The sequence below is a fragment of the Hemibagrus wyckioides genome, linkage group LG06 (genome assembly GCF_019097595.1).
Source record: "Hemibagrus wyckioides isolate EC202008001 linkage group LG06, SWU_Hwy_1.0, whole genome shotgun sequence".
In the NCBI taxonomy this organism is placed as follows: Eukaryota; Metazoa; Chordata; class Actinopteri; order Siluriformes; family Bagridae; genus Hemibagrus; species Hemibagrus wyckioides.
This window is the reverse complement of record NC_080715.1, coordinates 8376588-8392208: the sequence shown is the minus strand read 5'-3', so window position 1 is coordinate 8392208 and position 15621 is coordinate 8376588. Positions and strand designations below refer to the sequence as shown.

The 15621-nt window shown below is 43.2% G+C and overlaps 1 protein-coding gene across 4 annotated transcripts in view; it reads right to left on the bottom strand.

Moving 5' to 3' along the window:
- Positions 1–15621, bottom strand: part of nckap1 (NCK-associated protein 1) — a 62227-nt gene that overhangs the window by 25334 nt on the left and 21272 nt on the right. For 2 of the 4 annotated variants that reach the window (XM_058391967.1, XM_058391969.1), the window contains 12 exons: positions 10041–10133; positions 9852–9908; positions 9237–9379; positions 8808–8898; positions 8014–8151; positions 6739–6787; positions 6396–6552; positions 6199–6255; positions 1317–1413; positions 1091–1197; positions 582–714; positions 184–265 (listed from right to left, as the gene is read on the bottom strand). In XM_058391967.1, the coding sequence (XP_058247950.1) occupies positions 184–265; positions 582–714; positions 1091–1197; positions 1317–1413; positions 6199–6255; positions 6396–6552; positions 6739–6787; positions 8014–8151; positions 8808–8898; positions 9237–9379; positions 9852–9908; positions 10041–10133 (1204 nt within the window). The remainder of the gene's footprint in view (positions 1–183; positions 266–581; positions 715–1090; positions 1198–1316; positions 1414–6198; positions 6256–6395; positions 6553–6738; positions 6788–8013; positions 8152–8807; positions 8899–9236; positions 9380–9851; positions 9909–10040; positions 10134–15621) is intronic. The other 2 variants (XM_058391968.1, XM_058391970.1) reach the window with 1 other exon arrangement.

Sequence of the window (15621 nt, the reverse complement as noted above, 5' to 3'; positions counted from 1 at the left end):
GCTGTACTCATGTTCAGTGCATATGAACTCAATCGAGGAGGGCTTTGGTTGATGCACACTGTGACGACGTCACACGATAGGTGTTGCCCACAATCAATTAGAAAAGCTCTGTGAGTCTGATTTGATTTTATGTTCGTGTGAAATGTGAAGGGACTGGCTACATGCTCAAACCCGGAGCGTCACCTTGTTTAACGCTGAGTGAAGTCATTGTGTTCACGAAGGAAGACATGATGATGGACTCATCCTCTGGACACACAGAGAGGTTCTGCAAGAAACGGAGACGGAAAAATGATTATGAAATGGATTTATTTCTGTGCTAAATTGCGCCGCTGTAAGTCTTACTACAATTAACTAAAAATGAGTGACCGGCAAAATGCTAGTACTTTGTCTCCATCTAGTGGTCATGTGTGTTAAAGCTCACACTCCTTTATAATTCTGGACATCCTTACTGATGTCTCAAAACATAAAGACGCACTAGTCTGGACACTATTATGTTCTGAAATTATGACACTTTAGATTTATCACATTGTACATGTTTAAGCTTCCTCACTTGTATGAAAACGGTCATTACACAGTCTCACCTGGACGAGCTCATTGAGGACGACTGCATCGAAGCCGGACAGATACTGCACGTAGTACCTCTGCATGACTGGGCCATACTTCCTCACGTGGGCTCTCAGCTCCTCCATGTAGAAGATCAGCTCAGCAATGTGCCTGGGATGATGTTTATTAATAGACAGGAGCCACTCTGAAGTCGCGTGGGATTGTGTATCATGTTTCATTATTGCGTGTAATGTAGAATGATTTATTTGTGTTGCATTGGAGCTATGAAGCTAATGCATCGTGCAATGTATTGTGAGTTTCATGTTTATTTCATGTTTACAGAACTGTTGTATAAAAGTATCAGGCACAATATGTCCAAATATTAATGTTGTCTTTATGCTCCAGCTACAAAAACAAAGCCACAGCTGGATAGAAGGATGTGTTACCATGCCAACACACATGCGTATTATAATAATAGTAATCTAAAGAATATTATTTAATATTTAACAACGATAAACAACTAAAGCAGACTGTGTGTGTGTCTTACTTGTCAATAAAGTCATCTGTGCTTTTCTTTTGGATGTTGTCGGCGTGTCTGAGCAGCCAGATGATCTCATCACGAGCGAAAGAGAGAGCCATGAAAACAAAAAGAGCCTGGAGAAAAGATTGTGTAGGTGTTGCTGTATGAGCGTGAACAGACCTGTACTACTCGTACAGAAAATAACAAAAAAATAAAAATAAAAAAAAGGAGCAGAGGGTTCAGAGGTCAGTACCTTCGGGCCGAGTAAGCCTGGCTGGTCTGCCAGCACAGTGGCTAGCTCCTTCAGAGCAGAACGCAGGAATTTGCGCCGTTCCCTGTGCATCGAGCCTCTGGACAGAGCAGAAATATTAAAGATCAGAATGAGAAATCAAACAGGCCATGCTGCTGGAAACAAAAAGGAGGATGGTAGCTACTGGATGGAGTAGGTGATGGAGAACGCTGGTGTTTGTTGGGGTCTGATGGAGAACGCTGGTGTTTTTGTTGGGGTCTGATGGAGAACGCTGGTGTTTTTTTTGGGGTCTGATGGAGAACGCTGGTGTTTTTTTTGGGGTCTGATGGAGAACGCTGGTGTTTTTTGGGGTCTGATGGAGAACGCTGGTGTTTTTTTGGGGTCTGATGGAGAACGCTGGTGTTTTTTTTGGGGTCTGATGGAGAACGCTGGTGTTTTTTTTGGGGTCTGATGGAGAACGCTGGTGTTTTTTTTGGGGTCTGATGGAGAACGCTGGTGTTTTTTTTGGGGTCTGATGGAGAACGCTGGTGTTTTTTTGGGGTCTGATGGAGAACGCTGGTGTTTTTTTTGGGGTCTGATGGAGAACGCTGGTGTTTTTTTTGGGGTCTGATGGAGAACGCTGGTGTTTTTTTTTGGGGTCTGATGGAGAACGCTGGTGTTTTTTGGGGTCTGATGGAGAACGCGGGTGTTTTTTTGGGGCCTGATGGAGAACGCTGGTGTTTTTTTTGGGGACTGATGGAGAACGCTGGTGTTTTTTTTGGGGTCTGATGGAGAACGCTGGTGTTTTTTTTGGGGTCTGATGGAGAACGCTGGTGTTTTTTTTGGGGTCTGATGGAGAATGCTGGTGTTGGTTGGGGTCTGATGGAGAATACTGGTGTTTGTTGGGGTCTGATGGAGAATGCTGGTGTTGGTTGGGGTCTGATGGAGAACGCTGGTGTTGGTTGGGGTCTGATGGAGAACGCTGGTGTTTGTTGGGGGGGTCTGATGGAGAACGGTGGTGTTTGTTGGAGGGGGGGTCTGATAGAGAACGCTGGTGTTTGTTGAGGGGGCTGATGGAGAACGCTGGTGTTTGTTGAGGGGGCTGATGGAGAACGCTGGTGTTTGTTGGGGGTCTGATAGAGAACGCTGGTGTTTGTTGGGGGTCTGATAGAGAACGCTGGTGTTTGGTGGGGTCTGATGGAGAACGCTGGTGTTTGTTGGGGGTCTGATAGAGAACGCTGGTGTTTGTTGGGGGTCTGATAGAGAGCGCTGGTGTTTGTTGGGGGTCTGATAGAGAACGCTGGTGTTTGTTGGGGGTCTGATGGAGAACGCTGGTGTTTGTTGGGGGGGGTCTGATAGAGAACGCTGGTGTTAGGTGGGGTCTGATGGAGAACGCTGGTGTTTGTTGGAGGGGGGGTCTGAGAGAGAACGCTGGTGTTTGTTGGGGTCTGATGGAGAACGCTGGTGTTTTTGTTGGGGTCTGATGGAGAACGCTGGTGTTTTTGTTGGGGTCTGATGGAGAACGCTGGTGTTTTTTTTGGGGTCTGATGGAGAACGCTGGTGTTTTTTTTGGGGTCTGATGGAGAACGCTGGTGTTTTTTTGGGGGTCTGATGGAGAACGCTGGTGTTTTTTTTGGGGTCTGATGGAGAACGCTGGTGTTTTTTTTGGGGTCTGATGGAGAACGCTGGTGTTTTTTTTGGGGTCTGATGGAGAACGCTGGTGTTTTTTTTGGGGTCTGATGGAGAACGCTGGTGTTTTTTTGGGGTCTGATGGAGAACGCTGGTGTTTTTTTTGGGGTCTGATGGGGAACGCTGGTGTTTTTTTTGGGGTCTGGTGGGGGACGCTGGGGTTTTTTTTGGGGGCTGATGGAGAACGCTGGTGTTTTTTTGGGGGTCTGATGGAGAACGCTGGTGTTTTTTTTGGGGTCTGATGGAGAACGCTGGTGTTTTTTTTGGGGTCTGATGGAGAACGCTGGTGTTTTTTTGGGGTCTGATGGAGAACGCTGGTGTTTTTTTTGGGGTCTGATGGAGAACGCTGGTGTTTTTTTTGGGGTCTGATGGAGAATGCTGGTGGTTTTTTTTGGGTCTGATGGAGAATACTGGTGTTTGTTGGGGTCTGATGGAGAATGCTGGTGTTGGTTGGGGTCTGATGGAGAACACTGGTGTTGGTTGGGGTCTGATGAAGAACGCAGGTGTTGGTTGGGGTCTGATGGAGAACGCTGGTGTTGGTTGGGGTCTGATGTAGAACACTGGTGTTGGTTGGGGTCTGATGGAGAACACTGGTGTTGGTTGAGGGGTCTGATGAAGAATGCAGGTGTTGGTTGGGGGTCTGATAGAGAACGCTGGTGTTTGTTGGGGGTCTGATAGAGAACGCTGGTGTTTGGTGGGTCTGATGGAGAACGCTGGTGTTGGTTGGGGGGGTCTGATGGAGAACGCTGGTGTTTGTTGGGGGGGGGGGGGTCTGATGGAGAACGCTGGTGTTTGTTGGAGGGGGGGTCTGAGAGAGAACGCTGGTGTTTGTTGGGGTCTGATGGAGAACGCTGGTGTTTGTTGGGGGGGGGGTCTGATGGAGAACGCTGGTGTTTGTTGGAGGGGGTCTGATAGAGAACGCTGGTGTTTGTTGAGGGGGGGCTGATGGAGAACGCTGGTGTTTGTTGAGGGGGCTGATGGAGAACGCTGGTGTTTGTTGGGGGGGTCTGATAGAGAACGCTGGTGTTTGTTGGGGGTCTGATAGAGAACGCTGGTGTTTGGTGGGGTCTGATGGAGAACGCTGGTGTTTGTTGGGGGGGTCTGATAGAGAACGCTGGTGTTTGTTGGGGGTCTGATAGAGAACGCTGGTGTTAGGTGGGGTCTGATGGAGAACACTGGTGTTTGTTGGGGGTCTGATGGAGAACGCTGGTGTTTGTTGGGGGTCTGATAGAGAACGCTGGTGTTTGGTGGGGTCTGATGGAGAACGCTGGTGTTTGGTTGGGGTCTGATGGAGAACGCTGGTGTTTGTTGGGGTCTGATGGAGAACGCTGGTGTTTTTTTTGGGGTCTGATGGAGAACGCTGGTGTTTTTTTGGGGTCTGATGGAGAACGCTGGTGTTTTTTTGGGGTCTGATGGAGAACGCTGGTGTTTTTTTGGGGTCTGATGGAGAACGCTGGTGTTTTTTTGGGGTCTGATGGAGAACGCTGGTGTTTTTTGGGGTCTGATGGAGAATGCTGGTGTTTTTTTTGGGTCTGATGGAGAATACTGGTGTTTGTTGGGGGTCTGATGGAGAATGCTGGTGTTGGTTGGGGTCTGATGGAGAACACTGGTGTTGGTTGGGGTCTGATGAAGAACGCAGGTGTTGGTTGGGGTCTGATGGAGAACGCTGGTGTTGGTTGGGGTCTGATGTAGAACACTGGTGTTGGTTGGGGTCTGATGGAGAACACTGGTGTTGGTTGGGGTCTGATGAAGAATGCAGGTGTTGGTTGGGGTCTGATGGAGAACGCTGGTGTTGGTTGGGGGTCTGATGGAGAACGCTGGTGTTTGTTGGGGGGGGGGGGGTCTGATGGAGAACGCTGGTGTTTGTTGGAGGGGGTCTGAGAGAGAACGCTGGTGTTTGTTGGGGTCTGATGGAGAACGCTGGTGTTTGTTGGGGGGGGGGGTCTGATGGAGAACGCTGGTGTTTGTTGGAGGGGGTCTGAGAGAGAACGCTGGTGTTTGTTGGGGTCTGATGGAGAACGCTGGTGTTTGTTGGGGGGGGGGGGTCTGATGGAGAACGCTGGTGTTTGTTGGAGGGGGGTCTGATGGAGAACGCTGGTGTTTGTTGGAGGGGGGGTCTGATGGAGAACGCTGGTGTTTGTTGGGGGGGGGGCTGATGGAGAACGCTGGTGTTTGTTGGGGGGGGGTCTGATAGAGAACACTGGTGTTTGTTGGGGGGGGGGGGTCTGATAGAGAACGCTGGTGTTTGTTGGGGGGGGTCTGATAGAGAACGCTGGTGTTTGTTGGGGGGGGGGGGGTCTGATAGAGAACGCTGGTGTTTGTTGGGGGGGGGGGGGTCTGATAGAGAACGCTGGTGTTTGTTGGGGGGGGTCTGATAGAGAACGCTGGTGTTTGTTGGGGGGGGTCTGATAGAGAACGCTGGTGTTTGTTGGGGGGGGTCTGATAGAGAACGCTGGTGTTAGGTGGGGTCTGATGGAGAACGCTGGTGTTTGTTGGGGGGGGGGGTCTGATGGAGCACGCTGGTGTTTGTTGGGGGGGGGGTCTGATGGAGAACGCTGGTGTTTGTTGGGGGGGGGGTCTGATGGAGAACGCTGGTGTTTGTTGGGGGGGGGGGTCTGATAGAGAATGCTGGTGTTTGTTGGGGGGGGGGGTCTGATAGAGAACGCTGGTGTTTGTTGGGGGGGGGTCTGATAGAGAACGCTGGTGTTTGTTGGGGGGGGGGTCTGATAGAGAACGCTGGTGTTTGTTGGGGGTCTGATAGAGAACGCTGGTGTTTGGTGGGGTCTGATGGAGAACGCTGGTGTTTGTTGGGGGGGGGGTCTGATGGAGAACGCTGGTGTTTGTTGGGGGGGGTCTGATGGAGAACGCTGGTGTTTGTTGGGGGGGGGGGTCTGATGGAGAACGCTGGTGTTTGTTGGGGGGGGGGGGTCTGATGGAGAACGCTGGTGTTTGTTGGGGGGGGGTCTGATGGAGAACGCTGGTGTTTGTTGGGGGGGGGGGTCTGATGGAGAACGCTGGTGTTTGTTGGGGGGGGTCTGATAGAGAACGCTGGTGTTTGGTGGGGTCTGATGGAGAACGCTGGTGTTTGGAAAATGTTAGTGTTTGATAGATGCTGGAGCTTTGTAGTTTAATGAATAATGTTTAATGAACTATGATCATAATCAGCTTTACTCTGGGGGAATTTAGATGTTTAGTAATTGAATTTAAATGCACATACGCGTGTGACAGCGCTGATTCTTTGCATTCACGGATGTCGTTGACACGCTTGTTGTAGCTGCGAGAAATAAACAGGTTGGGCGAAAAAGGAGAAGAAAAGCAAATGATTCCACTGATGACTTTATAACAGTTCACATTGATAAATATGATATTACATGCATGCACACAGGAAAGTGCTGAGCATGAGATAACGCTGACCCGCGGAGGTTGACGAACAGATCCTCAGCGGCCTTGTGGATGTGGAAGACCTCGTCTCTGAAGAGGCAGAGGCAGGAGCTGCTCTGTAGGGCCAGTTTCCACAAACTGAGGGCAGTGGGGTCGCTGTTTAAAGCCGCGTGGCACAGGATGAACCCAACTACACACAAACAACATGAAATCTTTAGGAAAAGTCAATAGGTCAGTTTTAGAAATATAGAATTTCATTAGGGAGGAAATCAGGTGCAGGGAAAATGCAGAGAGAAAGATGACTAAACTGAGCACAGCATATAAAAGTATTTACTCTGTCCAGAATCACAGTTTTCCCCCAAAGACATTTACTTACACACTATCCACTTCTCCATAGTGTCCAACGACAGGTATTCACATGGCATCTGGAAGACAGGAAATAGCTCTGATAATTACAGGAAATGAACTCCGGCATACAGGCTGACTACTTCACTATGAAATATTAGGCCATTTAGATCATTTTGGAGAGAAATATTAAATATCAATGTGGGGTAATTGTGTTCACAGCTCATTTAATAGCAACATTTGGTTGTTTATCAGAAGTAGTACTTCCCACTGCCAGGCCATTTGTTCATTATAGCAACATTATATTCAAGGACTGTTTGTCGTTTTGGTTTCTGTATCTTCCTATGTCCATATTAAATTATGTCAGTGCAATTCATCGTATATAACAGTGTTTCCTGTACATAGGACAAGAATCTCTTGAATTTTAAAATGACCTCGGACCTTCAGAACTAATATATTGCCAATCTGAGTAAAGATAGTTCAGATCCAGATTATTAACTCAGACTAAAACAGTGTCCAGCAGAAACCACTCTTTGTTCCATTAGCAAACATAAATGGCACTGGACCTGGAGCTTTACTCACATGGACTGGAAGACACAAATACACAAAACATTCAATATTCTACCCAAAAATAATAACATATGGTTCAGTGGTAAATGCTGTTGTCATATCTCATACACTATATTGCCAAAAGTTTTGGGACACCTCTCCAAATCATCGAATTCTCGTGTTGTTTTTCAGGGGTTGGTCTTGGCCCCTTAGTTCCAGTGAAAGGAACTCCTAATGCTTCAGCATACCAAGACATTTTGGACAATTTCATGCTCCCAACTTTGTGGGAACAGACATGGATGAGCGAGTTTAGTGTGAAAGAACTTGACCGGCCTGCAGAGTCCTGACCTCAACCTGATAGAACACCTTTGGGGTGAATTAGAGCGGCGACTGCGAGACAGACCTTCTCGTCCAACATCAGTGCCTGACCTCACAAATGCGCTTCTAGAGGAATGGTCAAAAATTCCCATAAACACACTCCTAAACCTTGTGGAAAGCCTTCCCAGGAGAGTTGAAGCTGTCATAGCTGTAAAGTGCAGGCCAACTCCATATTACATTCATGTGCATGTAAAGGCAGACGTCCCAAAACTTTTGACAATCTTAAGTCATAGAAAACGATATACAGTAAATTGTTTGACAGTAGATTATGTGATGTATTAATAGCAACTGGGGTAGTAACACAATGCAGAAAAGTGAATATGTACAACCTAGGAAAGTGTGAATCGCCTCATGGAAATCAGATTTCTATTCGTCCTACCGTGTCAGACTGCGCTGGGTTTAGCATGGTGCTGGGGGCGCTGATGAGACTCAGGAGCTGAGCGTTCCTCCACTGGTCAGCTGAGAGATTACGGCGTGGGTAAACCATCTGCAGGGAGATCAGTGCATCCGAGAGGGACTGCAGGAAACACAAGAAAGTTAACCACACAAAATGTTCAAGGTACAAATGGAATCAGGTGTCTGTCTGTAGTAAAGGCTGGGAAAGAGTTCAGCAAGTGATTGTGGTTTCCTTTTCCTTCCAAACAGAAATGTCTTTTGTATGGTTTCACATAAAAATCGCACAGAGAAACAAACATGAGAGCCTGATTGAACCGAGTATACTTCATTCATTCAGCATACATGCGTTATCTAAGCACTGAGACCTAGAGTGCTGATATGAAGCTCAATGTTTCCCAGGGGTCAGAGACTCAAACATTTGGGAGAATTTATTGATCGATTGATTTATTCTTAAGAGACGGGGAACAATTAATTAATTTACAATGGTAAACCTCTGTGTGTAGCAAACATCTGTTTTTAAATTTCATTAAAAATAACTAAAAAATCATGAGTCTTTTCAGCAATCGTATTTCTTCATACAAATTTTCCTCAACATATTCCGTGAATCCAAATGAATCAAAATGTGAGGCCGGTGTCATGAATGGAAACGGACCGTCACTGTGGTCTATTGTTACACCCTGAATGGGAAGCGTATAATAAGACATTTTTCCCTGGGTGAGCATCATTGCTATAGAGCGTGATAAAATAACCTGAGTGAATGGGGATGTGTGAAGTCACCTTTCCATGAGGAACAAACTCCTCCATCATCTTCTTCAGAGGATTCTCATAGTCCACGATCATCTGTCCGAGCCGAGGATATTCTCGATCGCTGTGGAAGAAAAAGCGTGCGTCATGCCGTGCTATCATTGGGTAGAAAAAAGGTTGAGAGATCAAATCCCTGAGACACTATATTTAATTAAAACAGCTTTCCTATTAATGCTGCTCTCTGAGCTCTAATCTGAGGGCATCATCTCGCCCACCCATCATTCTGTTCACTAGAACCTGAGGACAATTTAGGTCATATTGCAGACTGATGGTATTTTTAGTCTGTGACCTACTGAACCATGTATTCATGAATGGAGACTTCACAGCACTTCTGCTCTGGATAGATAAGGCCGCCTGCCAAATGCTGTAAAAGTAAATACTGAACATTATGTTTAGCCGTACCTCGCTCCGTGGGTCATCTCGTGTGCGTAGTTGTAGAGGCCGATGATTGCTTTGCGCTCTTCGATCCGAGACAGCAGCAACATCAGCGTAGTGTAGGTCACGACGAGGTCGAGGTAGTTCCTCGTGAGGTCAAAATTTACAGTCTGTGGGAAAGAAAATAAAACATTTGTTGACTTATACAGCTAACCTACATATTACCTGCACTTATTTTTCTAACTATATAAATAGGTTATTTCTATGACAACTAACGAATGCTACTGGACTTTTGTTTAGCACTTAAGGAAGAAGCCTCCAGTCTAAAAAGCTCCGTAGCTGCATGTGAGGCGGTATTGGAATGAAACACAGGTCCAAAGTCGGCTAAAATGGCCGTTTTCCTGCAGCCGATTTCTCAGTCAATGTAATCCAAGTGTAAGCTTATCATTATCTTTTAGTATATGCTTATAATAGATAGACAGATAATCAGCTTCAGGGTTGTGACAGTAACTCAGTATTGCGCTGGACCGCCTGTAATCAGCCCACACGTTTACAGCAGCCATGCCACTCGAGAAATTATTACCGTTCCGCAAGAAAATGTGGATCACATGACCTGACCTGTAATACTTTCTTCCAACTTACAATATCAAAGAAAACTTGGCAAGCGTCGATAGTGTTCAGCAGTTCACACACGTGGTCCTGAAGAAGGAAAAAAATGCAGATGTAAATGCGGTGTGTGTTATCGGAGTTTAGAGAGATAAGTCAGAACATGCCCAGAGAGAGAAAGGAAAGAAAAACAAACAAAACAAACAAAAAATTCAAGTGGCCTACCTTAAATTCCATAACATCCACAAACGTGAAGTAATATAAAGCGAGATTCTTTAGTATTTCTGACTTTTCTTTTTGGAGCTGTGCAAGCTGTTGCTGTAATAATAAAGACAAAGAAGGAACACAATGATGAAGAGAGACAGATTTTTCATAAAATAATGCAGTCAGAACAATTCCATTCGACTGGTCAGCAGGGTTCTCCACTGGGCAAGTGCTACTATTATTAATAATAATAATAATAATAATATTATTATTATTATTAAAGCGGACTTGGTTTTTAATCACAGTTCACAATATTATCACGATTCTGCATCTAATCTCATATCCGAATCCAGAAAGATTTATTTTCTTTCTCCTCTTTCCTGAAAAGGATTTAAGTTTCTTTAAGTGAATATTTTTGAAGAATACAAAACACAATATGTCTTTAAAATAATTTCGAAATTATCTGTATTAATAATGGTATAAAGTGGGGAAATATGACTGATTTATTAAAATTTATTACAATTTAAAAAGCTGCATTTAAGGGATTGTTTTTATTAAAATAGAGCTCCAAAGTCGGATAAAATGGCCGTCGTCCTGCAGCCCATTTCTCGGTCAATGTAACCCGAGTGTAATGGCGTAAAGCATATCAGATGAGCTATCGGTCACTTCACACTGCAGATGTGTCCCATGTCAGTACAGACACAGGTTCTCTATAAAAATACACAGTCACGTGAAAAGCATGCTCTCTTTACACCTATAAACTGACCTCAAACATTAAAACTCCATAATTAACAAAATGCTGATTCACATTTTTGCATTGTGATGTTTTGGGACATGATAAATCGTTTCAACCCTGCTAATGATACTGTGAACTGTGAATAATTGTGAATATGTTAAGTGGCAATCTTAATATATGTTTATAATCTACATACAGAGTGTCTGAAAAGCCAGAAACCTACTTATACTTCATTTTGTGATTATTATTTACAAGCGGCTGTATCAGTTCTTGCAGATTTTCCAGTAGGTTCAGGACTTTTCAGACACCCTGCAGAAAGACCAGGCTTACTCGGTGCAAATCTTCATCGCGTGAAACATCTTAAATGTCGTGTAGTGGTTTCGAAAGCCGAATAGTGGGGGAATGTCTGAACCCTGCGTCGAGTCTGAACACGCTTTAAGCCGTCCAAGCTTAAAGCTCAGCTTCCTTCCAATTACCAGTGACTTTACAGCAAGTGTGCATTGCAAAAGGACTGAAAGAACGCCCAAAGGCTGGAAAGTGCAGGAGATATTGTGTAAATTATACCACAGCGTTGGTGAAGTCATCAGATGACTGATTCATTTCCTATCCAAACCGAATTCCCGGGTTGTTTATGGTAATGTCCTCGCTTTGATACGTTATTCTTACTATATTCACCTGGACGTATTTGTCAAATAATAATGTATACTCATGGATATGGTGTACGTTTTCTGTAAGGAGATATTTATCTAACATTTATGGAAGGAGTCCCATGTGCTTCCTGGTTTCTCTGTATTCATTAAAAACTACTTTTATGAAATTCAAGAAAAAGGAATTAGCTTCTTAAGCAACTTAGGAAGCTCTATTAAAATCAGATCACTCGGTAACAAATGAAAATCACTGTAATCGTTAGCAAATCGCTGTGGTATAAGAGTAATAAAACACTTCAGGATGATCTGTTACAGTACAATAACCAGCATCGGGACAGAAACGGTAATCCTCACTGCGCTGTGACCCCATTGTTGATTAATTTCCTGTAACTGCATGCCTCACAAGTGTTTTAATTCTTACTTATCAAAAATGTTCTTTGGAGTGAATGGCACACTAATCATATGACCATCCTTCAACATAAAATTAGCATTATCTGATAAGTCTTACGCAATGCAAACCTGCTCGAAAGTCCAGTTAGTAACAGCCTTACAGTACTCTTACAGCGGTAGGAATTATGATAAGCTTATTCGATATTAACAGCATTAATGATGCGTTGGCCATCACTGTGCAAACTGCGTATTGGGCAAAACACCCCCAAAAATGTGCTGGCCAAATAACCCTCACCGGCCATAACCACTAATGCATTATGTGCAATGCATAATAAATACTAGTAAACACTTTACTATTAACCAGTACACTGTTTACTAGTATTTCACAAACATCACCCTTCTCAATGTTTCTCCTACAAATAGGCTAAAATGCCGTAGAGCATTTTAATCGTGGTGTTAAACAGCCCTGTGTGTGAGGAGGAAAACAGCAAGGATGGAGAGAACGCCACAAAACCTAGCAAATCGTCTGGAATTATATGAAACTAAAAACAATAATAATAAAAGAAAAATGACAAATAATTCGCTATTTCCAAGGCAAATAAAAGGGAACCTGATCATTTGAAATAAAAAAAAATAAATAAATAAAAATTGTATAATTATAATAAAGTAAAATTGAATAGAATTAAGGGTAGTGCAATTTATATATTAATTAAATTAATTATAAAAGTATTTCTAAACTTATCAATAAAGGTAATAAAAATCACAATAAATAATTGTAATAGTTTTTTTATATTAAATGATAAAATAATTACAAATAAAATCATTATAATGTAATATAAATATTATAATTTATAAAGAATAATTTTAATTCTAGTGAACAAAGGTAATGCAATTTAATAAAATAAATAATGACTAATTGTACAAGTATTATTTACAAAAAAAAAGTTTATTTAAAATAAATGATTACAATTTTAATAATAATTTTAGCATTTTAATAAAAGTATTGAATTTAATCATTATTTAGTACTTTTTAATTATTTAATATTTAATAAATGTAAATTTATACCTTGAATTTTTTTTTTGTATAATACTTGAATTTTTTCGATCCCTTCCATTCCAAATCCCACCATCCTTGTTATTGACCGTGTAATGTGTTGCTGTTTGTGTGTGCACACACCCTGACCCTGAACTGTAATGGTGGCTTGGAGATAATGGACAAAAGCTTTACAGCAAGCACAGACCCATGCAGTTACAAAACCAAGGAACCTCAGAACACACATCTCTGGAAGGTATGAAGAGTAATCTAAGACATGTTGCTCACAGTGCTGGTGCGGTTCTCCGGAGAACCTTTTTTATTTATTTTTATTTTTTTTTAAAGAGGATTCATTAAAAGTGCTTGTCAAATTAAGTTTCAGCTCGGTCGTTCCCCGAGTCATGATTGTGATGCTGATTCTGCTCCTCCTGCAAAACCCTCAATTATTTTTAAATCATGTAAACAATTAGACTTGCTCCAGTGGTCGTCATGGCAACAAAATGACCGTGTCCCCAAATCCTGGAGTCTCTGGCTGCTTGCTTTCAAGCCTGCAGATTGCAGGGCAGAAATCGTCCTGCTCTCTGTAGAAAGCTCGTATACACGCACGTCCTCTAACGGATAACGTCCTCTATGAGGACGAGTTTCTACACACGAAGATTCTTGCAGTAAATTCTTAGTCCACACACCGCCTTCACCGGTAATAAACACCACAGTCTCCTGCTATGTTTTGCAACCAGGAATCGTGGCACAGTGATGTGACTTCACATAAGGTCAGGTTAATGAAGACTAAACGTGTAATTTAAACAGGGAAACTGAAATACTGGCCAGTGTAGAGTTGGAGGTTTCATGCCTATATGTGCAGTTGAATTAGCAGAGAGCAATTGCACAGATGTACATAAAATATTGCAATCCACAGAAGATAACATGAGATCCATAAAAAAAATTTAAAAAATCATCACACCACAGCTGCTCAACTCACTGCAGAATTGAACGTGTGCCTCGACTCTCCTGTTGAGACCGAAGCTTTGGTCAGAAACTCCACAGGGCTTGATCAATATTAGAGATCAAGCTGCTATAGCCAAACCTTTGGTCAGTGGTGCCAGCGGCAGAAATCTTGGGCCGTGGACAATTTGAAACATGAATTGTTCACTGATGTGTCCACCAGGACTGTTGCGTGCCCAGAGTGAAGCATCAGTGATGGTCTGGGTTACGAGATCATGACATTCTCTATGCCCACTACTTGTGCTAGATGGGTGCATTGATGCTGAGGACTACTAAACCATTCTGAAGGACCAGTGGTTCAAACATTGTACCCTGAAGGTGTGATGATAACGCACCAATACACACAGCAAGACTGCTGACAGAGCGGCATCATGAACATGAAGCTGAACAACTCCTATGACCAGATCTGAATATTATTGAGACACTTTAGAGGAACAAGTCAGGAAACACTTTTCCCCATTAGCTGCACGTAGTGACCAGGTCACAGGTCTGCACAGGTACCTGGCACCAAGATGTCAGCAGCAGATCCATGGACCTCCATGCACCCCACCTCACAACTTAAAGGATAACTTAAGGACAAGACTTAAAATACTCTTGACAGATACTGACCACTGCAGACTGGAAACACCCCACAAGAGCTGCAGTTTTGGAGATGCTCTGATAGCCATCACAATATGACCCTTGCCAAACACTCTCAAATCCTTACACTTGTCCATTTTTCCTGCTTCTAACACATCAACTTTGAGGACAAAATGTTCACTTGCTGCCTAATATATCCCACCCACTAACAGGTGCCATGATGAGGAGATCATCAGTCTTATTCACTTCACCGGTCACTGCTCAGAATGTAATGGCTGATCGGTGTATAATCACTGATATGTATGGAGATGCTTATTTAATATTTATGGAATAAGTCTCCAGTGTCAGAGATAAAGCTGTAACTTTAAGTCTATCTTCAAGACAAACTGTTTTCACATCGTCTGTAACTCTAAATGGACAAAAGGAAGAACTTGTGATGCAATTTAGGGATTATAGGCAATTTAGAAGGAACACCAGCACATTGTTCACATACCAGCCCTGGAACAATAAAGGTCCAAATCCAAAGGTGGGGAAAAAACTGAAAACCCCACTGATTATTCTGAGGTTCCTTCAGTCTAGTAATAAGACTCGATACATGTGTGAGTACAACAAAAATGTTAAGACTACATAGAAATATGTGTGAGCTCTAAACAAAGCAAACGGGCTCCAAACTTACCAAAAGAACAATCCAGAAAATAGCCGTGTTAAGCATGCAAACAAATGCACAAAAAGACACACACACACACACACACAAAAAGAAAGAGACAAAAATATATATAAATAAACAACACAAAGGCAAACTCAAAACAAAAACACAGGTAAACATGACACGGCTGGACATTGGTTTAAGAAGCAGTTAAAACATCTTGGACGTTAAATGAGAGAAGAGAGAGAAGCTACAAGAGCAGCATCTGAAAAATACAACACTGTTTTTTTAAAAAATAAAACAATGGTTATTAGAGAAACGTAAAATAAATACACACACACACACACAAAACACAGTGTAAATACACAGAGCATCATAACACAAAAGGAGCCCACAAATGTCCATTAGAATAAATGATAAAGAACAAATATTGTATTACTGTGTAATGAAACTGTTAGTGGAGTATTAATCATGACCGGCCACTCATGGTGACTAACACACACACTGATGGACGATGACAAGACGGCCCTTTTCTAATGGAATGTGAGCTGATAGAATTGTGCGGTTGT